Below are 26,780 nucleotides of genomic sequence, written 5' to 3' on the forward strand. Positions count from 1 at the left end.
CTCAGAACCTAAACACGTTTTAAATATTCAAACATTGACGGTACAAAAGGTCGCCAACGATTTATTTTTAGAACCTCTTATCTTGTTTTGACTTTTATTTGGAAAATGAACTCTATGCGAAACACATTTAAGTTGCTTTTATTAGAACAGCATTGAGTACAATACTAGCTTATCATTATTTTAGGATGCTATAGATAACTTTCACAACGTCTTACCTCCTATTGCCATATTCATGAAAATAAAACCTTATGCAGAGCTAAATAAGGTTAAGTTTGTGAAAACATAGTTAAGTAAAGTACCAGGTTTGCAAAAGAATGAAGTGGTATTGGCCCGTCGCACCCGGATCAAGGTTCCGTGGTGGCGCCGAAAAACGTTTCTCGTGTCTTGGTTTGGCGGCTTTCGAGTTAGTTTGATCGAAAGGCTTAAGCTTAGCTTCATGGAAAAGGCAGATGTGGTGGGTATACTCGTAGACTATAGAAGATATAAATCGCGGCCCTATCCGAACTTTAAGATACCTCATATATGATGTCTAGTTCATGAATGAATGAAAATTATGGCTTTAGTCCAGTAGGACTATTTTGCGAGTATCAAGGTATTAGGAACTTTAAATACGACTAGAATTGTACGGTTAGTACAAAACAGTGTACGGTGATTTTATCAGCTCTTGTAAAGCGATAGCTGGACTTTACAAGTAGCACGTGGACTACCGGCCGTTGACTCAAACATTGTGATTAAACGCGTTTTAAGATTAATTATTTATTCACTGCACACTACCACATTAGTTTACTGTATAATAAGCTATCACTATAACACTTTAATAGTATTTTATGCAACAGTTGTATAAGAAGGGTCAAAAAAGGCGAGTGGCGTGAGTTACAATGTGAGCCGGAGCCGAAGGCGTAGGCGAACATTGTAAAGGAATACGCCACGAGCATTTTTTGACCTACTTATACAACGTTGCATACAATATTTTTCCTACGAGTCAACAAAAATAAATCTTAATTTAGGTAAACAAAGCAAAAGTATATAGCCAAGACGCGCGAGCATACCTTGTCACGCGCCCGGCCCGCCCCGGGCCGCGGCCGGCCGGTCAGCGACACCTTCTCGTAACTCATGAGGCCCTGGTACTTGCTACTTGCTAAATTAAATTTTTGGACAGTTTTTTCTCAATTTTGGCCACCGTAGCCTACGGAGACTAACAAGCAACGCTAAGCGGTCTTCGTAGTCTATGGGTGTTGCTATATTACGGGTGTCACATGCGTGTTTCTGACTTATGAAGTAATTATTTTTACTATACAACCAAATGAATATTTTGTAAGTTGGCAGCAATGCACTTAGTTTAAAACTGTATTCGTTTTGGTTTTGTTAGGTTGGTAGCCATTAATCGCAGTAACGTTATAGCGATTAAAAGCACAAGAGCTTTTATGAGGAATAGAAAGAGAGGATAGACTTTTCTTGAAACCTTTTATGTATGTTCTTATATTCGTGTTAATGAATGCATAAATGGCAGATAACAGTAGAGGAGTAGGAAAACAATATTAATGAGGAATTAATCAAGAGCGATCTTGATAATCTTGTGATTATCAAGATGGCGATGGCGCTAGAACCGGAAGTCACATTAGGTCTAGATACGATATGGATTGGATATGCCAGTGTCAAAAGTGACGTTTTTATTTAAAGAAACGTCACTTTTTACACTGACGTTGGGGGTATTATTTTGAGAACGTCAAAGCTCAGGAGTACCTAATCAAACGCTTATATTAGGTCCCTTTTAACTATTATATTAAGCACTTAATGTTATTTGGGCTATTTTGATAATAATGAGAAATAATTTATCCGTGTAAAAAAAATAATGACAAAATGTAAAAAAAAAATTCAATCTATGAAAAAAATTGTCAGTAAATCCGAAAATAATTATTAAGTCAGTATTGAAATGATGAGATTAAAAGTACAAAATAACAAACACGATATAAAACACACAATTTAGACATATTTATTACATGCAGGGGAATAGTACATTGTGCAACGAGGGGGGTAAGTGAAATTTTGGATACGAGGGTGCTAAGGCCGCAGGCTGGAGGGAATTAAAGACCCGAGTTTGCAATATTCTTACCCCCGGTTACACACAATGTTTTTCATCACACTTGCGAAGAAAAAACTAAATTTTAGGCAAAATAATTCTTAAATACGGTGACATATCAAACATTCGTCCGCCATTTTGTAATTTTTTGGCAGGTGAGGCATCGAAGGCACGATTGAAAATAATATAACAATATTTTAAACGGCTGTTAAATTAATCATATTAAATAATTTTAAACTTATATTTATAGTTTGTAGTTATAACTCCCTAGGGAGTTGTAGCTTTTTCTTTCACAATCCATAACTCCCGCGGGAACAAAATATGACTTTGTCCTTCAGCACACCTGCATGACATAAGATCTTTTTCGAGCAAGTGTGATGAAAAAATTTTAATGCAAGCATTTGTCTCTTTATCTAACAACTTAAGATTGTTAGGTTTTACTTGCAGGTTAATACGATATTTGTACCGTTTACAGATGTTTATAAAACTGCCCTCTAGATGGTCTTGAGCCTAGTTCGAATTCATACCCACTTCTTGGTTTCACTCCCATTATCAATGTTTTTATCAGCGCAGAAAATACTTAGATACTTTAATCAAAAAGTCATCTATTGTCATACATTTGCCAAAATTGAGATGAATGTGTGTCCGTAATATTTTTTTGACAATTTTTCAAAAGGTGTTTCATAATTATTGTATAGGTGACACAGCTCAGATAAGAAAGCACATCAAATATTTTTTGTAGGTATAGCAATCTGTCAGACTTATATAATGTATATTCTCATTTATTTGTTAATTTCATTTTTCTTTCGCTTTTGTAAGAATTCGATATATATTTGTATGATTTTATATGACATACGTATATATATATATATTTTTTTTTTATCAATTTTCTATAATGAAAAGTAGCTACTGTATGTAATTGCATGATTTCTATAGTAATCGAAATTGTATTTTATTTTTCTTATTTAATGCATGTTAATTATAAGATGTAATGTTTTGAAAAGATGTGTCCCGTCGAATTTCTTGCTGGCCCATATTGGTATACCCTCCTCCAATTGAGGGGGGATTTAAATCTTCTCGGGTCAGAGGTGTAGGGTTAGAGCCGGTGTAGCTTTATTTAACGTTCATAAGCGCATTGTAATATGCCTACTTGAATAATATAATAAACTATCTTTATCTTTATTATCTCCGTCCATTCCCTGTATTATTTTAAAGCAGACAAATGCACCGTTCTCAGAAGTGTTCAAACAATGTGCTAAAATGAAGTAAGATAAGCTAAGCGCCCGGCGCTGCTTGCGGCGGGGCTACAAGCCAACTATTTAATATCTTTTCCAAGGAATTTCCTAACGTATTCTTAATGCTTGTAGAGAGCGTGGGAGACGAACAGTGTCGAACCTTAGCGTAGGACTACTGCCGCAGCATTGAATGAATGAATGAGTGAATGAGTGAATGATTTAATGTTTATTTGCATATCAAACAAGTGTATATGATTGAAGTGAAGCATTGCTATCAACCGTATTGACGCAAAAATGACCAAAATTAATATTGATGCCCGGATTTTTGCATTCACTGCAGTAAAACAGTCGGCAGCAAGGCACAGTAGCAGTAACGCTGTTGTACTTGAAGTTATAATTCGAATGTTACGCTAACAGCCGTTACAGCCATTGAACAAGCTCATCGAATTGTTCGTATGAGTATTTTCGTGTAACAACTTATCGTTCGTGTCATCCACAATGACGCGCAGATTTGTCAAATCTAACCTTTAATGAGATGACAATAAGAGTCAAGGCACGCGTCGTCGTGAATGACACGATTTATAATACCTGGCGACTACTCGTACTGTAGTAAAGCTGTCAATCATTGTTTAAAAGTGTACAAATTTGTTATAATGGTTTAGGAAAATACTAAAAAAATACTAACACATGTACACTGATTATTGTTATAAACATTTTGTAGATGAAATTTTTAATCCAACCAACTTTATGCACCTTTCGTTTGTAAGTAAATAGCTTCCTGTACCCCTAGTGTAAGTTTTATCGACATCATAACGTGACGAACGCGTTTGCGTTAAGTGTCATTTTGTATAGGATTTTGAGTTTCCAAAACGTCCCGCTTGGCGCGCTCTTTCTAAATCACATACAAAATGAGACTAAACGCAAACGCGTACGTCACGTTTCGAAATCGAATTTATTTACACTAGGGGTACTGTTGCTACTACTGGTAAAACGGCCGTCTTAATGTCTAAAACTGTACCCCTAGTGTAAATATTTTCGACAGCGAAACGTTACGTACGCGTTTGCGTTAAGTGTCATTTTGTATGAGATTTTTGACTTTCCAAAACGTCCCGCTTGGCGCGCTGTTCAAAAACCCATACAAAATGAGACTTAATGCAAACGCGTACGTCACGTTTCGCTATCGACTAAATTTACACTAGGGGCACAGAAGTAAGCTGCATATTACTAGTTTCCAATCGTATAAGTATATACGCTTGAAGAGAAAAAGTTTCCCCATCGGATAGTCTTGGAATCATATTACTTATAACCAGACATAGGAATCCGTGGGGCAAAATTGTATGACAAGTAGGGAGTTCCTGTATCGATAAACTCAACTATCGATGCTAGTTCTATATACTAGCAAACCCTTGAGTGATCACTAGTATAAAGAACTAGCATCGATAGTTGTTGAGTTTATCGATACAGGAACTTCCTACTTGTCAAACAATTTTGCCCCACGGATTCCTAAGTCTGCTTATAACATTTTTATTTTATGAAGACAGAATACAATCCAACGCTACTCAGGGGAGACCTTTATTATTGCGATATTAGTGTGAGCGAGATGTATAGAAAGCAAGTTACATATACGTTAGCAAATATATCAGTTTGACACTGCTAAGGCAGTCGTGGTCGTGGTAAGGCTACTGGGCTATAACCACGAAAATTGAAGTTCGTCAATTGCGGGCCTTTATCTCTGTCACTCTAATTACCTCTTAGTGAGAGTAAAAAAGAAAGAGCAATTTGCGAATTTCGGTTTTCGCGGTAGGCCCCCTGGTCCTCTACAGCACTCGACTCCCTACATTCACTAAGCGATTAGAACGTTCTGCTTTAGCCAACATTCTTCGGATAGCCCTTCTTTGTGAGCTCGCATTTGACTTTCCTCCGTTGCATACACGTGATATTAGTAATAGATGGTTTACGTACAGGGTAAGTGGATAGGTAAATCATTTTAGTTAGAAGTGGCATTCGGATTTAAACAAAAATAATATTGATTTGACACTCGTCATTTTCTAACAAGTTGGAAGTGCAAGAGTTGCGCATGACTGTATTATGGTCGATAATAGTATTTTATGCAACAGTTGTATAAGAAGGGTCAAAAAAGGCGAGTGGCGTGAGTTACAATGTGAGCCGGAGCCGAAGGCGTAGGCGAACATTGTAAAGGAATACGCCACGAGAATTTTTTGACCTACTTATACAACGTTGCATACAATATTTTTCCTACGAGTCAACAAAAATAAATCTTAATTTAGGTAAACAAATTACAGCAAACGTATATAGCCAAGACGCGCGAGCATACCTTGTTACGCGCCCGGCCCGCCCCGGGCCGCGGCCGGCCGGTCGGCGACACCTCCTCGTAACTCATGAGGCCCTGGTACTTGCTACTTGCTAAATTAATTTTTTGGACAGTTTTTTCTCAATTTTGGCCACCGTAGCCTACGGAGACTAACAAGCAACGCTAAGCGGTCTTCGTAGTCTATGGGTGTTGCTATATTACGGGTGTCACATGCGTGTTTCTGACTTATGAAGTAATTATTTTTACTATGCAACCAAATGAATATTTTGTACGTTGGCAGCAATGCACTTAGTTTAAAACTGTATTCGTTTTGGTTTTGTTAGGTTGGTAGCCATTAATCGCAGTAACAATATAGCTTATAAATGCACAAGAGCTTTTATGAGGAATAGACAATATAGACTTTTCTTGAAATCTTTTATGTATGTTCTTATATTCGTGTTAATGAATGCATAAATGACAGATAACAGTAGAGGAGTAGGAAAAAGTATAAACGTCTTAGCCATACAGGAGATTTTAGATTTTTTGGTGACATTTTTGGACTATTTGGTCCGAATTATTTATATGGCGCGAGAATATAACGTGTTAGTTAATCAGTATCAGTGCTAACCCTTTATACTTACTTGCGTATTTTTACATGCAATTAATAGGACCACCCTCCTGCCGCAAAAATCGTCATCGGACTTCGGACCGACTTCGGAGTTTTGTATTTTCGGTGTTGGGTTTTTATATTTATTTGCGTATTTATTTTTGCGGTGGGAGGGTGGGAACATTAATTGCATGTAAAAATACGCAAGTAAGTATAACGGGTTAGCACTGATTAGTCAATCAGCACGTTATCTTTTCGCGGGTAAGTAAAGTTATATTTTTTATTTCTCGTCGGTGTTTTTGGATCCGAAAACCGCAGAAACAAACAAACAACATACAACTTAGGTAGAAAGTTTTCTTTAATTGTATTTCTTGCTTAGGACATTGCATTGTGGTAGTGGTACTTGCAGAAATCATAAAAAGGTCAAATACGGCGTTGCCTGAACAAAAGATTTTCTTTGGCAGAGTGAATCTTTGTATTTCTATGATGTATTTAAGAAATTGTGCCATCCAGACTTTTGATGCACTTTTGATGCACGTCGTCGGTGACATCTGAGGTTAATAATTGTTTAAGTTTAGGTTCAACTAAATCAAAGATGTAGACGTAAATTTTATCTAAATCGGTTCAGCGGTTATTGATTCCCCATACAAACTTCCTCCTCCCTTTTCACTTTTACGGGATAATTTTGGGATACAAATCCCGGGACTCAAACTATCAGTATACCAATGTCATCTAAATCGGTTCAGCGGTTATTGATGATCCATACAAACGTCCACCCCCCTTTTCGAAAGGAAGGTTTTTGGGATAAAAACCATCTATCTTCTTTCCCGAGACTAATACTATCTCTATACTAAATTTTGACCAAATTGGTTCAGCGGCTTAAGCGTGAAGAGGAATTATCATTATTGTTTTTTCATGTTTTATATATTTATCCTGTAACACCTTGTCAATTTGTTACTAGAAATGAATTTAGCATCCCCGATTCATACGAAAACGATACTAGTCGCTTAATAATAGATAACAAGATAAAGTTTAACCAAACCCCCCCACCCCCGCTCCGAAAAATGTAAATCAAAAATCTTGGTGGCTCCACTTCTTCTCACTCCAATCCTACCTTTACCTTTACCTAAAAATCTTTTATTCACAACACGCCGTATTTCCAACTATTGTGTTGTGGGTGTACAAAGTATTCCTTGAAAAATAATTTACGAACCCACCTTAATCAAGGCCACCTTATTCTATCGTCTGACCTTCAGTATGATTTAGCGTGCCATACGAATATTTAACGCAAGTATCAAATGTATATGAACTGGCAATAAACACTAATTGATGTGTAAACAGGGCCAAATATGAAGGCCAGGCACACTTACCCATATGCCACACTTACTCATACTTACCTTACATTAGTTTATATCATGTTAGCTTTCGTAACTATATTTTTTTTAGCAAGAACGCGGGAAAATAAAGACGGCAATAGAAACTCATTAGCAAGCCTCATAATGAAGAGGTGTTCAGATAGATAACGTTTCAGAAATTCGTCTAATGGCGGCTGCCATACAAATATAAATAATTGTATGATAATTTGTTTAGGGCGACGTGTAATCTCTCTCTTTCACTCTTCCATATTATTGCGACAATGGCAGTTGATTTTCGTTCGTTACGGAGCGTTAACGATTGGCACGCTAGCTACGCACCCTGACGTCTCAGTACAATTTTGATATATTTTAATGATATGAGGCCAGACGGAGTTGAGGAAAACAGAGTGGAGCGTAGGAATAATGAATATCGTATCTCGAGGACATTTCCGCCATTCAACTTAGGGAATAAAATCAAACCAGCGTCTTCTGGCCCAAAAGAATTGAGAAAAAGGGCCTAACTAAACAAAAAGTGAATAAACCTCCAAAGGATTATTCACTTTTTTTTTAGTTAGGGCCTTTTTCTCAATGTCCGAGTAAAGTCCTGAATAAGCTGCTTGCCACTTATCTGACGAATAAAATCATCGTTGGCGTTTCACAATCTTCAAATAAGATTAATTGGTAGATAAAGTGCTAAGTTTTGTAGGAAGTTTTATCTGGCAGTTAATTTATTTGTTAATTAGCTATCCAATACTTTACTTGGACATTGTGGAACAGGCCCTTAGTTTATAATTTCCGTTTTAATTACCTATAAGTAGCAGCGGCGTATGGCCTTAATTCAAGAATATTCCTGGGAACATTCATACCAAGTAAATATTTGTCAGAACCAGCGGTAGCCGCCAACCAGCAGACGCTGGGTCAGATAACGGTCGTCCATTATTTTTGTTCCAAAGCCAGGAACATTTCTGTAAGGACCAAAGGTAACCACCAACCTACAAACTTAGAGTCAGCTCGTCCATTATTTTAAAGTGCTCTTGGATAGGAACATTGGCATATGTTTATGGATACTTGTAAGAACTAGCGGTAGCCGCCAACCAACAGTTTCGAGACATACATAACGCTTACTATTTTAAAGTGCTAGGGAATACCTATATAATTATACGAGAATATTCCTGGGCGCATTCATACCAAGTAAATATTTGTCAGAACCAGCGGTAGCCGCCAACCAGCAGGCGCCGAGTCAGATAACGGTCGTCCATTATTTTTGTTCCAAAGCCAGGAACATTCCTGTAAGGACCAGTGGTAACCACCAACCTATAGACTATGGGCCCGATTCGAAGAATGATTAAGAGATTCTTAAGATCTTGGAAAGAGATTAAAAAGATCGATAGCTAAACGATATGTCAAAATCGACGTTTATTTCGATTCTGCTGTGATCTCAATAAGAACTATTTACGATATTTCTAACGTCAAAGTGACATTGATTGTCCGAATCGTGCTGCTTCTGTCATTATACGACATACAAATGATATCTAATTGAGAACTTATCTAAACCAGAACTTATCGTTATTTTATCTTTTCCGTATTTCATTCTTCGAATGGGGCCGTTCGAATCAGTTCGTCCATTATTTTAAAGTGCTCTTGGATAGGAATATTGGCATAGGCATATGGATACTTGTGAAAACTAGAGATAACCGCCAACCAGCAGTCTTCGAGACATACATAACGCTTACTATTTTAAAGTGCTAGGGAATATATACCTCATTTTATTTACAATAACGCTCGTCCATTATTTTTGTTCCTAAGCCAGGAATATTCTTCTAAGTACCAAAGGTAACCACCAACCTACAGACTTCATATATATATGGATACTTGTAAAACAGTCTTCTAGTCATATATAACGCTCACTATTTTAAAGTACTCTGGGAATATATACATTTTATTTACAATAACAAAATACATAATGGATATATACAGAGGTAAATTACTATAACTAGTTTAAATCTAAAATAGGCCCTTGAGGCATTGTACCAAGGATGCTTGCGGCATTTTCTCGTTGTATCGCAATACTGATACGGTGTGCGCCATTTCTTCGGTCACCAGTTACGTCAACCAGACGATTCATGATTTCTGCAAAAAAACTTGTGTGCTCTGGAATAGGAATATTTTAATTTTTTTTAAAGTGGAGGAAGACTCGAATTCACGGCTTCTAAATAAAAAAACACTTCAAGTCTCACCCAAGGCAGCATTTTTTTCACTTTTAAATTTATTCTAAGCTTAATAGCATCGTTTGCAGTTTCTTCTTGTTAAAAATTAATTTAGGAATATTTCTGGGATATGAGTTGTAAGATCTAGCGGTAACCGCCAACCACCAGGCGCCGGGTCAGATAACGCTCGTCCATTATTTTTCTCATTAGTTTCTACGATACTGACAGCTATTACCGACGAGGTGAAAGAAAAGGAGGGGTGTGGGTCCAGTGGTAGCGGTCTAATATTGGACATTACTAAGGGCCTACCGCGAACCACTTTCGGCGTGTTGTCTCTCTGTCACACTTACGTATGAATTTACATGCATTACATTACGTGCGATGGAGAGGCAACACGTTGAACGTGGTTCGCGGTGGGCCCTCTATTGTTAGATTGTTTTTACGATACCTTGAGAGTCACAAGAACCTAGCTGCTGTACTACAATTGAAGTTATCATTTTAAAACGAAATTCTGGAATAAGTAACATGAAATTTGACATGAATATGAACATTCAATAACATAATATCTACCTGGTAATATTTTTAGTTGCTAGATATCGTTATACACAGAAATTAGACTGGGCAGAATCACTACTCCACAAAACAAAGTCCCCTGCCGCATTTATCCGTCTGTGTGTTAATGGGTAGACCTTAACAAATTGTGACCGTGGCCGGCAAAACGTTCCACTTTGTCGCTATATACACGCAATCTCTCTGGTTTTGCAGGTGTCCAAGAGTAACGCTAATTGTTTACCATCAGGCGATTCGTCTGATCGTTTTGCATACTCGTACTATGTCATAAAACTCATAAAAAATAACGTGGAACGTGTTCTTAAGGCTAAGGATGTCACGCCTTCAGTGTGGCCCAACCCTGTCAGTTGAGGTGCGAAATTCTTACTAATCCTTCTGTTAATTGCGAAGATAAGTGAACGTAAGAACACTTATGGCTGTTTTCCCAATTATTTTCTCACTTTTGGCGCTTGCTTGATAACGCTGGAAAATAATTGTTTTTGTATACAGAAAGCGGAGTCCAATTGAAATCGCAAATAATAATATTATAAACAAGCCAATTTACCTTCAATACTTCGTAATCACGCACTCTTTGACGACAATCATGATCATATTAACAATTTATATTGTTAAATATTTTATTCGTATCAATTTTTTGTTGAAATATATTTTAATTAATAATATTTCAGTGAAATCAACCTGCATACAAATTTTACGTTAGATGTCAAATGCCAAAAAAAGCTACCATTTTGTTTATGTATGTATGTATGTATATACTTTATTGTACATAGAAATAAAAACACGAAAAACACAGTTACAGAGTAAATTAAATACAACAAAGGCGAACTTATCCCTGTATGGGATAAGAGATGTTTATATTTTCATTATTGCTTTTTCTATTAAAACTTCGGTATACCTATAATACTCTACCTTACCAGATGCCACGATATCGCTAAATGTGACAGCTGACACACAATTCTATATGTTAAAACCATGTACAGCGTACACGCGCGTGTTTGGTTCATACGCAGCAATTATGTTCTCGTCTCTCCTCCTTAGTATTGGGTAGTCCACATCTCTCAACCGAGTAGACAGGGTAGCCTTAGACATACTCTAAAGTCTAAATTATTAAACACTTATCCTCACAATTGAATACTCTTTTCTATGATAAAATCATTACTTATATGATCACTATATATCCAGAAAAGTGTTAACATTTGTTTTAAAATCTGTATAATGAACCGTCTTCGCCAGGAGTCCGAGTCAAATAGCCTTACCATGACTGCCTCAGCAATATCAAACTGGTGGTAGCCGTACGGGGCATATCCTCACTCTTAATTCTGCATATGGACGCAAGTGTGCGTGATGAAGTAGACACGAACCCCATCATCGAAACCCCGCGAAGGTACGCGGCCCGTAGCGCACGCGCAGGGCTACTGCGACTAGAGCCGGGAGGCCGTAAGGGGTACAATCATCTACTGCAAGAAATTATAACAGGAAAAAGGGCTTCACTTTTTAAATCAAAACTTAGAAAATGGCTCCACGAGCAGACGTTTTACGACCACAAGGAGCTATTTAATTATTTTTTTAAGTTTGGTTGTTGATATAGTAGTTACACATTGTAACCTACTGACATGTAATTTTATATTATCAATAAATTATTATGATTATAATTATTTCACCACGGCGACAATTGACACCTGACACTGACAATTTTCTGTCCATTTCTGGATCGATAAGTAAGGACGGTACTTCACGTCAATCATGTTTTTGTTTGATTTGTAATATACCTACGGATAATTGTCACTCTGTTAGGTGACAATTGTCTCCATGGTGAAAGTAGGGGCCTGCTCTCATGGCCAATCGAGAATCGGAACCGGTTTTTTATTCATAAATAAAATACCTGTATTATTAGGTTCTTTTTCGTTCTTTGGTTTATTTTTCATTTTTTGATGGGGCAATCTAATAACACGAAGTTTTTAACTGAATAGATGATTCAGTGTTATTAAAAGAGCATAAAATAATTTTAATAATTGGATTATTTCGGAGTTAAAATAAAAAATGGCTCCGAGCCCTGCCTTTAATAATAGCTTAAAATTAATTGCTCTCTTGTACAAATCAGCCTAATGCAATTAGCATAAGCGCACGTTATTAATTATAGATCATCACTTAAGTTATAAGTTACTAAGCTGTAATTATTGTCTACAATTCTATTATACATAGTTCAGAAATTACAAATTGTAACGGCAGGGCGCTTAGCCAAGATGATTATCGTACATAGACAAACGCCATGCAATAAAAAAAAAATACGGGATGAGAGATTTATTTATTTATTTATCGTATGGCATTACAGTTACTGAATTTAAATTAATCTAGAACTTGAAATTTTCACTCTTCAGGTACTAAATGGCCCTTTCACTGAGGTTCACTAGGTTTTCAATCCGTCCCATGAATTTGAAGCCAGACAGAACCTGAGAGGGCATTCCAGATCAATGTGTTCGACCGTCTACTCAAGGTCACCACACACGCACTGAGTACAAGTAACCAACGATTCCCTTCATGGCTACCCAGTACAATTTTTACCTCCATAAGTTAAAAATTAAATTAGACCTCTATAACTTGAAAACCCGGACCGGAACTTGGACCCGGGTACGTCCTTAAACTACGTCCAAAAGAGAGGTATGGCATTGCGAATGTCATCTCGCTTTGTGTGGTAGGGCACAGCCAGTGGATGTCATTCCAGATCTAGAGCAGAGCCCAACTGGGGAAATACCTCCACCTTACAGAAAACAGCAGCCAAATAACACTAGACCCTACTCATAGTGTTGTGTTCCTGCCGGTGAGTAAGGTTGCCAGAGCTCAACGAGGGGGGGCGGGTTTAGGGTCGGCAACGCGCATGTAACTCCTCCCCAGGTAGCAAACTGACGTCAGTGACGCACAATTGACGTCATTTATAGGTCATAACAAGGTCAGTACTCTATTCGTCGAGAGTAGACGTTTCACTGACGTCTATTTAAGGTCATTATTAGGACGTACCATTTTGGACACAAAATTGACGTTTCACTGACGTCTATTTGGGGTCACTATCAGGACGTACTTTCTTTGTCACAAAATTGACGTTTCACTGACGTCTATATGGGGTCACTATCAGGACGTACCTTTTTAGTCACAAATTTGACGTTTTACTGACGTCTATTTGGGGTCACTATCAGGACGTACCTTTTTAGTCACAAATTTGACGTTTTACTGACGTCTATTTGGGGACACTATCAGGACGTACTTTTTTATCACAAAATTGACGTTTGACGTACGTCTATTTGGGGTCACTATCAGGACGTACTTTCTTTGACACAAAATTGACGTTCCACTGACGTCTATTTGGGGTCACTATCGGGACGTACCTTTTTAGTCACAAAATTGACGTTTTACTGACGTCTATTTGGGGTCGCTATCAGGACGTACTTTTTTGTCACAAAAATTACGCTTCACAGACGTCTATTTGGGGTCACTATCGGGACGTACCTTTTTAGTCACAAAATTGACGTTTTACTGACGTCTATTTGGGGTCACTAATACGACGTACTTTCTTTGTTTTAAAATTGACGTTTATTTGGGGTCACTATCAGGACATACCAGCTTAGTCACAAAATGGACGCTTCACTGACGTGTATTTGGGGTCACTATAAGGACGTACCTTTTTAGTCACAAAATTGCCGTTCTACTGACGTCTGTACGGGGTCACTATCAGGACGTACCTTCTTAAGTCATTAAATTGACGTGTCACTGACGTCTAATTGGGGTTGTAATATAATGGTAATTGGGGAATCTTTTGTAAAAACAAGAGACTTGGCAACACTGCCGTGTTGAAACAGCGATTGCAGCGCCGCTACGCCCCGCCGCAGCGGCGTCACAACAACGTTATTAATTTTCGAACAACGAGTCAAAGACGTGCAGGCCTACCGCGAAAAACGAAATTCGCAAATTGAGGGGATCTTTCTCTTTTACTCTCACTAAGACGTCATTAGAGTGACAGAGAAAAATGCCCGCAATTGACGAACGTCGATTTTCGCGGCTATTGCCCTGTTTCACTAAACGTGATTCTTAATATTAGCGTAGTAACTTCTTATAGAAATTTACATCTATTTGGGGTCTCTGTTAGTAGGACGTACCATTTTAGTCACAAAATTGACGTTCTATTGACGTCTATTTGGGGTTACTATCAAGACGTATGTAACCGACAAAATAACGCGTTTCGTTTCTTGATACCAATTTGTCAATCTTGCATTGTAAAATATTTATAAAGTAAAAAAAACATTTCCGTTTGTTTCGGTAACTCTAAAGTTGTTATACAGTATTTTTTTTATAGATTTTATAATTAATAACACCAAAACAAGCTTAAAATTGTTATTTTTAGAAACATCAGAAGTTGGAACGGAACGAAATTCTGACATTTTGATTGAAGTGTCATGTGTCATGTATCGTTTCCCTCCTTTTCCGTTTGCCCGGTCTGTTGTGTTGTATCGCGTCCGTGGGTGCTGTGCAATTCGAGACTCTTAAAGGTATATTTTAGTTTTATCACATGATAAACACATACTCAGTGATGAGTACATACTCAGTGATACAATTCAGTGATCAAGACGGCGGATCAATATCCATTGTAAAGAATCAGTGGATTACGCCAAGGCGTCGGGAGGTATTTTGGCCACCCGTCAAGGGATCTAAAGCTTTTGAAAAGGTGTTGGCGGATACCAAAACACCGGATGAGAAATGGAAACGATACTTCATCCAAAGAGTTTTTTGTGAGACTGGTACGTATATATTTATTTTAAGAACCACGTGGATTTTGCTATTGGTAAGTCACGTACTTAGAGGTATGGTATCTGGATGCAATATTTCTTGATTTACCGAGAGCTTACTAATGTTGGTGGAAGTTTCCGTTTTCTGTGATAGTTCAGTTTTTCGAAGATAAAATATGTAGAGTCATTGCGTTAATTTCCGTACAGATTATCAATTAATGTAATTGATTTTTAATTTTCTATTTGCGACATATAATTTTATGTAAATAGATTGATATATTGTTTTGACATTAATGATTGCAATAGGTACGTACAAATTTGTGCAGCAAAGTACGTTTATATTCAAATTTCGTCAAGTGGACGAAAACTAGTGCCGGACAAAAACCAACACACCTACATATAGGCAGTATTCTTGTTGGTATATTGAGTAAAATATGTTACGTTACTGTAGGTAATGTCATTGTCACAGCAGTGTTATGGATTTATTCGGATTTGTTATAGTATCTTGTAAGTTTACATATTCAGCAGTAATCTTAATTACAAACAGTATAGCAATAATTTAGTGAAGTTCCGGGTAAAACTTATTACCGGGTAAAAAAAATATTTTCGATTTAGCGATACACAGACAAAGAGACAGAAAGATAGAGTTGCTTTCACACTTATAATATTAATATGGATGGACAGCTTATGGTCATTTTCATAAACCTATTGCTGAGACAAGTAGCAGCATTTTTGGGATAATTTTACCTTGCATTGTGTCTGTATTAACATAACTTCTGTAGTGTCCAGGTAAATGGATAATTGACTGTACTACTAACCACTTACTACCCTGTTCCTACTCCATCCTACATATTTACCAATAACCTTGTTTTAATTGACTGAGGGATGCATTATGTTGTGTTCATTTATTATTTTTGCATGTTGTGTGTATTTTTTATTTTATTTGCATGTAAAGACGATATAGATAAAGCCAAAAGAAAACTGAAACTGGTCGAGGAGACATCAGACTTACAGACTGAAGCAGAAGAAGAACCAAATTTTAAGCGGAAAAGAAATAACAGATATATTTCCACAAGCGATGAAGATGACGGTCACATAACGCCACCACCAATTAAGAAAAAAATCTTGAACAAAACAGCTGCTGCTGCTTACTATAGAGGTAAGTTGAGGTTATAGCCAACGGGCCATTATTATTTATGAATTAAGTCCCGCCACATTGAACAATTATGATGCTGTAGATACTTGTTGCATGTGTCAGAATAGTAAGAGTAGCATTTTTTTCTAAGGTTTATATTGTCAATATTCAGTTTAGCAACTTCATAGGTGTGCAAAGTGTCAGAATTTACTTCATAACTGCCATTTTATGTTGCTGCTTTCTCATAATCAAACAACTTTCAGCCAGTTTATTTAATGTATTTTTGTCCCATGGTTCTCATGCAAATATAATATATGATATATCAGGTGCTTCCTATAACATTAGAAAATAATTAAACCATATTATTGTAACTCCTCAAACTGATCAACATTTGTTCAGCAACTTTAAAAAATTATGAAATCTTCAGATTTTCTCTTTTTCATACAAATTAAATATTATTTTCAATGTATCTGTTATCACAATTCTAAGTATGGGGAACCCCCAAAATTTATTGTTTTTTTTTTTTCTATTTTTGTGTAAACATCTTAATGCGGTTCATAGAATACATCTACTTATCAAGTTTGAACAGTATAGCTCTTATAGTTTCGGAAAAAAGTGGCTGTGACATAATCGGACACACAGACGGACATGACGAATCTATAAGGGTTCCGTTTTTTGCCATTTGGCTACGGAACCCTAAAAATGAAATTTTTGACAAAAACTTATTTTGGTCAATATATATAGCTAGCTGCTTACTGCTTACTCTGTTATATCCATTAAGTGTTTCTTCTAGTCAAATTATCTTTTTGTTAGAACACTGTTTTGGCATGGAGAGACAGATGGAAGGTTTTTCCTTTTCTGGTATGGACCCTTTAATATCAAGAGTAAATAGATATATTTTGTGTAGTTTTTTTTTATATAGAAGTATGATATTACAAAGAACTCTCAAAAATAATATGTTATGGTTTGTACAGATACCCGTCAGGCTCAGCCAAACATTACCCGAGATTCCCGGGAAGCTCCTTCAACACCAGAAAGTAAGTAAATCATAATTAATACATACCTAATAGAATATTATTCTTACCAGTAAGCCTAGCACATGATTGGCGCGAGAGTATGTCGCCGCTAGATAGACTAACCATCTTATTCTAACTGTATTAATTACAAAGGGACGGGTAGTTTATTTCGCGGCGACATAACCACAGGTGATTTATTTTTTAGGGTGTCGTACCAAAAAGGTACAAAAGGAACCCTTATGGTGCAACTCTGTCCGTCCGTCCGTCCGTCTGTCTGTCTGTTTGTCACATCGCTATCGATTTGGAATATTATAGTCATCAATAATGCTAACCCAAACACATTGAAAGTGTTATTTTTCTATTTTATTTTTATTAAATATGAAAAATGCCCCATATGAAGAGAGGACAAAATTTCAAATTACTAGGTCTAGTGGGGTATCGTTTCAAAGATCTTAAATGTACATTTCAAAAAAAATTTGATTAATTTTTTCATAGTGAAAAATAATCATTAATGAAGGGAAATGTAAAACAAATTGTCACCTGAGCCGAAGGCGAGGGTGGCAAACACGCGGGATGGAATGTCCTACGTTTCCTCCCGTGGTGCGCATACTATTTTTCTGCTCGACGGAGGCGGAAAGCGGCAACTTCGTTTAGCGCAGCGGGAGCAAAGTTGACGCTTTCCGCCCAGAGGGCAGAAAAAATATAATCATGCCTATATCTTGAAAACTTTTTTGTCACTATCAAAAAACCTTTCGAAATTTAATTTGCAATTTAACCTCCTTTGCTGGTGTTAATTATACTTGAAATTCGTATGAGATTACACAAAAAACACCTTTTTTTCAAATAAAACAAAAAATGTTTAAATCGGTTCGAATGATAAAGAAAAAAAACAACATATGTACACAGGTCCCGCAAATTAGTTAGCGAATTTGCCGATAGATGACGCTGTACACAATTATACTTAGTATACTTCTGGTCATTAAGTCTTTTGTATTTTTACATGAGATAATTGAAAGTTTGTACGGAACCCTCGGTGCGCGAGTTAAACGAACTCTCACTTGACCGGTTTTTTTTTATTTTGGACTGGGTAAGTCGGTCTAAGCGTGCATTGTATTATTAATACTCATAGAAAATAAATATAATACATATTATGTTAATGTTTTTTGCCAACAGAAACCCTCTCATTGCTGAATGTAGTTGACGGGCTTCCTGTCTTGACAAACAGTGTCCTGCAAGGTAAGATATCAATGTTTAACCATCTGCGGTGGTTTGATTTTCATGTTCATGTATGTGTAATATGTGTGTGGTGTTCATTCCTATGTTCATTTCTACAGAGTAAACAGCTATAGCTGGTTTGATATTGCACGCCGTTGTATGGGAACCTTGCACTTTGTGACTATGCGCTGAAACTTGGCATCGTTGATTCTTAGCTGGTTCAAAAGTCTGCCCTGTCTGTCTACTTGGGGTTGCACGAAGGTCAATAACAACTGGGAACCTACATGGATGGACTTGCCTGTTGCTGCAGAAGCATGTCCCTCCCGGTCTGGATCTACCAGCTAAGAATCGACTGTACCAAGTTTCAGCGCATAGTCACAAAGTGCAGGGTTTTTGTGCACTATCAAACCAGCTACTAGGACGATTTTTAGAAATGACGTATATTCATCTTTATTTATTGATAGGTAGGTACCGGAAAAATTTTGTATTGTTAATATTTTTGACTTGTCAGATTTAACAGAAGACGGCGAGGGGCGGCTAACTCCGGTTTCACGCATACGTAGTCCTTGGTCGCGAAAAGAACAACCACCGAATCTCGGCAGCGACGTGCCAGCAACGCCATCGTGGTCAAGGATTAAAAGGTAGGTAAAGGTACAAATTGAAACACAACTACGCGTCGCTGATCTCGACTTCATGTCGCCGCGTCACTGACTGGTTTCTATGTATTTCTATGAAATAGCATTCGAACGCGGCTACACGAAGCCAGCGACATGAAGTCGAGCTCAGCGACGCGTCGCTGCGACGCGTATAATGATGTATACCCATCATTGGCGTCAAAAAGGTTAAGACACGCTTGCTGTTCACGGCTGGTAAAACGTTAATACTTTGCCGCTATATTATTTATACATACATACATTCGGTATCTTACCTGCGACCCATCACTAATACATTATTACATTAACATAACTGTCTTTCAGGTTTGCAAGATACAGTGGTGTCACTACTGGCCCACATAAAGGCCCAGAATGATATAATCATCTCGATTTTGCGAGAAAAACATACAAGATTGGATTTAAAACCAGAGTTCAAATTTCCCATCAAAACTTCGGAGGAGTTGGAAATTGTGGAAAAATTATTAACGTCACAAGAAAACCATGCTAACGTGGTAAGTTTTAAGTTTGTCAATGCGATAGTATCATCGAAACTACAAGCGTACCGGATAGGTATAATAACCGGCATAGCCTCGTAACGTCGTAAGTAGCCGGGTCCACACAGAGCGAGCATACGCGCGAGGATATTGCCTCGTGCTTATGGTCGCTGTGTGGACCCGGCTAGTCCCGTGTTTTTAGGAAGCAGGAGTCATAACTGCCGAATCTACTATTTATGAAGTACAAACTAGTACGTTTTTTAATTTAATACCTATGTGTTTCTTAGCGAGTGTCAGGATGACAGGACCATATATTTATAACGAATGTTACTCCAAGTTTTAGTACCTTTTTAGGGTTCCTTACCATAAAAGTACTAAAGGAACCCTTATGGTGCCACTCTGTCTGTCCGTCCGTCCGTCCGTCTGTCACATTGATAAATATCTCGAGAACTACTTAAGCTATCGATTTGAAATTTGGAATAGTCATGAAGAACGCTAACCCTAACACTTTGAAAGTATTATTCTTTAAATTTATTTTTATTAATTGTGGAAAATGCCCAATAAGAAGAATAATTATGAAAGGTACAAATTAGGTACTAAATCTTTGTCAAAAGTTGGATTCTATCGATATAACCCCTACAACTAGGGGGAACTGGACTTGGTCCTATCAACCTGACGTCAGAATGGCTGACCACTTTATTTTCAATATTTAGAGATTTTAAGTTAAGTTGTACAAATTTTTCGATGTAAGGTACCAAATAGTACAAAAAATTGACACTCAACGAATTGTACACAGACAAATTGGTTTTTATACCATTTCAGAGAAATACCAACCCGTTATTTTATGATCTGCAGTATAGTTAAGTTTGTGAATGTTTTTGTAATAAGAAATATTTACAGGTAGCCTACTTCAAGAGCCTTGGTGGACAGGGCATTAATAATAAAGTATCTAGAGTTATGAAAGTTGCATTGTCTGACTCTATGGCAAGCAAGTACAACTTTTACGGTAAAAGATCAGACAAGAAGCCATTTGCAGAACTACGTCTCCGGGCGTGTGCAAAACCATTCGATGTAGAAGGAACCCACCATGAATTACAATGTCACTACCAGCAAGCTTGTTGTGGATCAGACTCTGGTGAAAACAAATTCGGATTTTAGAAGAAATTCAAAGTGGCGGCCGTGTTTACAATCTTTGACTACGAATTCATATAAGGGTATCTTTCGGATCCTCAGATGTAATTTGTTATCGTGACTAGATCAAATTTTCCGTCGGACGTACCGTTTTTGAACTACAAGAAAAAAACTTAAAAATAGCAAAAAAAGTTCCACAACTTCTGGAATGGAGCAAACTCGGATTACACAAAATTAGGATCAAATAAAGGTATTAAGACGATTTGACTGGCCTCTTAAAATACTTAAAAAGTACCTTGTTAATATGTAGTTTATATGTTATTATTAAACTACTAGTTCCTTGATGTACATTTGGGGTTTTTTATTTTTCTTGCCCCCGTTCAGCATCGCGTCGCATGCAATTGACAAATAGTCGTCATTGGGAAGTAACGGTTGCTTAATGATAATGAGTTTAGTTAATGAATTGGCAAAATATTTCGTATGTGCAATATATCAATTGAATCTTCAATAAACGAATGATAACTGGCTTAAATTGAAGTCCCATTGACGTCTATTGTATTTGCCAATTGAACGTCATTTTGTCGTTAATAGGACTTCTTTTGAAGACGTCGTAGTATCTTGCATACATCACAGCAGGGTAATAACGTAATACTGCGTACGTACGTTAGGACGATCCAAATGTCATTCATTGTGTAGAAAAAATACATTTGGATCGCCTCAACGTGCATACGAAATTTTACGTAATTGCCCTACAGGAGACGTCTATATTACGTTACTAAAAGACGTCCTACTAACGACGTTAAAAGACGTCCATATTACGTTACTATTGAACGTCCTACCAACGACGTTGGAAGACGTCTTAATTACGTTACTAAAAGACGTCCTACTAACGACGTTAAAAGACGTCCATATTACGTTACTATTGAACGTCCTACCAACGACGTTGGAAGACGTCTATATTACGTTACTAAAAGACGTCCTACTAACGACGTTAAAAGACGTCCATATTACGTTACTATTGAACGTCCTACCAACGACGTTGGAAGACGTCTATATTACGTTACTAAATGACGTCCTACTAACGACGTTAAAAGACGTCCATATTACGTTACTATTGGACGTCCTACCAACGACGTTGGAAGACGTCCATATTACGTTACTATTAGACGTCCAATACGACGTCGTTAGAGACGTCGTGAGGCTATGACATATGTTCGTCATTTCGAACGTCTGTACGACGAAAGTAGCGACGTCATTAACGTCTGAAATGACCGTGAATGGACGTCGTGACGACGAAAAATTGCTACCTGGGTCTGGAGTTGCAGGCGTACATAGGCTAAGGACACTGCTTACCATCAGGCGGGCCGTATGCTTGATTGCCACCGACGTAGTAAAAAAAAAAAAAAAACATTAAGTAATGTATTGTTTTATCACCCCTATATCTTGAATTTTGGTTTCTTCCTCATATTGAGGATAAATATTTCGAATTATGGAGGTTTTGGGCTTTGAAGGGGACGGAATAGCATTATATCTCGTTTCAACCAGGATTTCGCCCTATCGAGGATACACTATGATAATGAATTTAGGTTTGAATTGAAATAGCTGATTCCAAATAAAATAAACAAACTAATTGAAGAAAGTTAAACGTTTTCCATTCAATCAACACGAATATCAAGCACACCGCATCTATTTTCAACAATAAGTACATTACGACGGACATTAATTAATTATCAGAATACATTTAAATCAATTATTTCAATTCGAACAGAAACATTTTGCATTGAATATCCACATTGCTTTGGTTTCCGCTGGGAATGTTGGAGATACAATCAAATAAATTTTAAAAGAATGATAGCATATACTGGACCATCTAGTTGGTTATCTAATCAATGGGTCTTGTAATTATCAATCTATGGATCTGAGGAATCTGAAAATATTTTTTTATTTTATTTTATTCAAATATATCTTTTAATAGGACACTATGCACAGTTGAACGCCACACGCTCCGTTTTACATGTGCAGTTGATAAAACTGCGCAGGCATACCTTAGTGTGTATGGCCAGCTTTACATTGCCGCCCGAAAAAAAAACAAAGATTAATTATGCTATTGTGGTTGAGTTAGGAGTAGGTATTTTTTTTTTCTTAATCATTTCATACCACTAAAACCTACGTCTCGTTTAAGTTGGTGGTAATTTTAAAAATACACGCAGTATAATTTTGAGGGTATTAAATAGTAGGGTTCCCTACCACAAAAGAAGAAATAGAACCCTTATAAGATCACACGTGTGTCCGTCAGTCTCTTTATCGATACTTCTGTCACAGCCAATTTTATTTTTTCCGAAAGTACCGGACCGATTGAGTTGAAGAAGAGATAAGCGCTGGTGGCCTAGCGGTAAGAGCGTGCGACTTGCAATCCGGAGGTCGCGGGTTCAAACCTCGGCTCGTACCAATGAGTTTTTCGGAACTTTTGTGCGAAATTTGATATTTACCAGTCGCTTTTCGGTGAAGGAAAACATCGTGATAAGGCCTAGTTTTACCCTCTGGGTTGGAAGGGCAGATGGCAGTCGCTTTCGTAAAAACTAGTGCCTTCGCCAAAACTTGGTATTAGTTGTCAAGCGGACCCCAGGCTCCCATGAGCCGTGAAAATATGCCGGGAAAATACTAGAAAGAAGAAGAAGATATCTAAATTGGTGTAAACTTACATTGTGACATCAAAATGATACCTAAATTAGTCATGCGTGCATTCCGCTCGTACTTATCCGTCCATGTATTGGCGCGACCGAGACGCACGGGCGATAGACATCATTTTGATATTTATAATTTGGATGTCACAATGCAAGTTTGAATTCAATTAACACATACACAACACAAACCATCAATTAGATAATTATCATTCTGAGGTCAAAATGCAAGCTTGAATTTTCCTCCATGTAAAACAATATTCTACTCACAATTGACAGACTGATCAACCTCACGCAGCAGAGATCTATGAAACTTCCCATACAATAAAACATTGCGAATGCCATAACGGTAACAGACGGGTTGGTGCGAGTGTAAAACAATTTTAATACTAACTACATCACACAATCACGAATGCTGATTGAATATCAAAAACAGTATCTATAATAATTGCCATACGACTTTGTCCAATGTCGTGTCGTCGACACAGCACAAGGACTTTATCAATGATAAAGGTTTTTCATTTATACATTTTCGTTTACAATCAATTGATATTCATCAATACAGACCCAATTAACAGCTGTGAACGACGCTCAATTGATTCGTGGATCTGTGAGCTGGGACGGCTATCTAGAATACCGAATCTGTAATAAAGATATTTGTTAAAAGGGATCGTATTTCCGTAGTTCACTTAGTTTCTAAGAAATGTATAGATGTATAATTCTATTCCAATGTAGCCTTAGGGTGCAAACTAATGGAGGCTCGAGCGGCAGCGACTAGCGGAGCGTCCAGCGAGGCGTCTAGTTTAAACAAATGCAAGCATTATGTATGCGAGTGACCTCAGTGCATGCTGCTCGCCCCTGAAGCCCTACAGTTAGCGATTACATCCCTCACCATACTCAAACAATGTGAAAAATATTATACAATATAGTCTCACTCGCTCGCCCAGAGTACTTCCACAACTGAAAATTATTCATGTATTCGCTAATCCGGTATTCTCGGAATACCATCGTAATAATATCGTTCCTCAAAACTTCACAATTCGTTAGGCTCGTCCTCGTCTCGAAATTAGCAATGCATGAATTTATCACCGCCTATTGCCGAGCGTCAAGTGCGAGCTCGTGCGTAATTGGCTGAACGGGTGCGGACGAATCGAGTTGAGTCGATCCAGTGTTAATTGACCTTGAAATTATTATTATACAACAAAATACCGAAAAGATTCAACATTTTGATGTGTCTGGTTAGAATCTGTATCTTCAATTACGAATAAAGTCCTGATATGCCTAAATTTACCACTGCCAGAGAATCCAGGAGCGGATTTGGTTTTCAAGGGTGTTTTGTTGTCAATATCTCTCTCTTTGTACTTTGAACATGTCAGGGGTACATACGCTACCCATGCTTATTTCAGGAGCAATAATATATTATTTACATGGAAATATAATATTAGCACAACGTTACTAAAAGGAGTTAACCTTCCGAATGGGAGCAAAGAACGTTTACTGGGAATAAAACGAATTAGATGGAATCAATACATTTCTACATTTGCGGCAGAAATGTCGCCCCGCTATACTGTTGCAGTAACGCTGGTACAGTTTGAATCTTATATAATAGGCCTCTATCATGTTGTAAGCAGCATCCCGGTTAGGACGAGACTTGCGTTCGTGGCTGTATAGCCCTATACGAGAGAAAATCCCTCGGCCACATGCCTACCTAGTACCTACATAGCAGGTGTATGCTCGCCCAGGTGGGCGGGGGTTGGAAGCTTGTTCGTAGCGCCTCATTCGTTTATCTGTTAAAGAGGAAAACCAGGCATCGTCATGTTTGAATTGACCATTGTGAATAACACGACGCCACATCTGTCGATCTTCGGCTAGTTTCTACCAATAGTTGCATGAGATGTTAAAAGCAACCATGTCATGTTTCGCGCAATTTTTATAAAGTTGCATTGGCTGCCCGACTGGTCTTTTTGCGTTGATTTTTGCCATTGTTTGCCAACGAGTCCATTCAATTCCAATCTGAATCTTAACACCCTTTAGAAAGACTAAACTTGACAGCTTATGAGATTATTATATAAATCTTATACAATTATAATCACTCTTGAATTGGTATATCCTGAGTCCTCTACTTGCATTTAACAAGCGCTTGTAACAACTCCTGCGCTGACAGACCGATGAATGGAATTACTATTCCGACTGATTGTCCTAATTGTATGAAGAGGGGGTGTTCATTGTCAATGCCTATTGCCGAGCGGGAAGCATCCGAGTCAAATTATATACAATATGCTATTGTAATCGCTTTGCATTGCTTTTCATAATTCCTCTACACGCATTTAACAAGCGCTTGGAACAACATCTGCCAGGACAGACCGATGAAAGGAATCACTATTCAGACTATCGTAAAATGTCGACGTGCAATTGAATTTTAAGAGGGGGTGTAAATAATCACTGCATGATTGCCGAGCGCGCTTTGGTTTTCCAAATTCCTCTTACTCACATTTAACAAGCGCTTGGAACAACATCTACCATGACAGATCGTTGAAAGGAATCACTATTCCAACTGACTTTCGTAAAATGTTGGCGTGCATTTGAATTTGAACGAGGAATTATAATCACGGTTAATTGAAGGTCGTTGATGTTTATACATTTTGTTTGTCATTAGATACATAGTTTAAAAAAATATACGTAAGAACCAAAGAGCCGGCCCGATTCGAACTTTAAGATACGTCAAAAATTTCTGAAGATACGATATGGATCAACAACAACAATAACATGTCAGTGTCAAAAATGAGTTTTTGTTTGAAGAAACGTCATTATTGATAGTAGTAGTAGTAAAACACTTTATTGTACATAAAGAAACATAAAACGGGCTAAGATGGTCGGCTTTTTATCATCTGTCACCATGCCTGTCACCTTCTAACAAGTATGTAAGTGCGAAAGTGACGGGCATACTGACAAGTGATAAAAATGGAACCATGCTGCCACTGCTGGACAGAACATACATCATTTGTACAAAGGCGAACTTATCCCTTTTTTGAAGGAAGAATTGGAGAACGGTAGGCATCATAAATGTACTAAACGGCATAAAAGAAAATATTTATTTCCTAAAAGATAGGTAAACCTATAAGTCCTATAACCTACAATATCTACAAGATATCTTTAAGACAATGACACGGCAGTCAAAAACAGGCGGCCCGCTTCCGATACAAAACAAACACACCTAGTGTGTTTTTGGCAATGAATGTATTAAATTCATTATTGAAACCATGAAATATCTTTCCTTTTTATCGATATTTAAGTTTATAAGTAATGCGGGTTACA

The 26,780-nt window shown here is 37.5% G+C and overlaps 1 protein-coding gene across 1 annotated transcript in view; it reads left to right on the top strand.

Moving 5' to 3' along the window:
• Nucleotides 1-21,132, top strand: part of LOC133520818 (uncharacterized) — a 117,583-nt gene extending 96,451 nt beyond the window's left edge. The window contains exons 6-7 of the mRNA XM_061855492.1: nt 19,484-19,671; nt 20,554-21,132. Of these exons, the coding sequence (XP_061711476.1) occupies nt 19,484-19,671; nt 20,554-20,811 (446 nt within the window). The 3' untranslated portion in view covers nt 20,812-21,132. The remainder of the gene's footprint in view (nt 1-19,483; nt 19,672-20,553) is intronic.
• Nucleotides 21,133-26,780: the final 5,648 nt, after the last annotated feature.

Source organism: Cydia pomonella, chromosome 8 (assembly GCF_033807575.1).
Source record: "Cydia pomonella isolate Wapato2018A chromosome 8, ilCydPomo1, whole genome shotgun sequence".
Classification (NCBI taxonomy): Eukaryota; Metazoa; Arthropoda; class Insecta; order Lepidoptera; family Tortricidae; genus Cydia; species Cydia pomonella.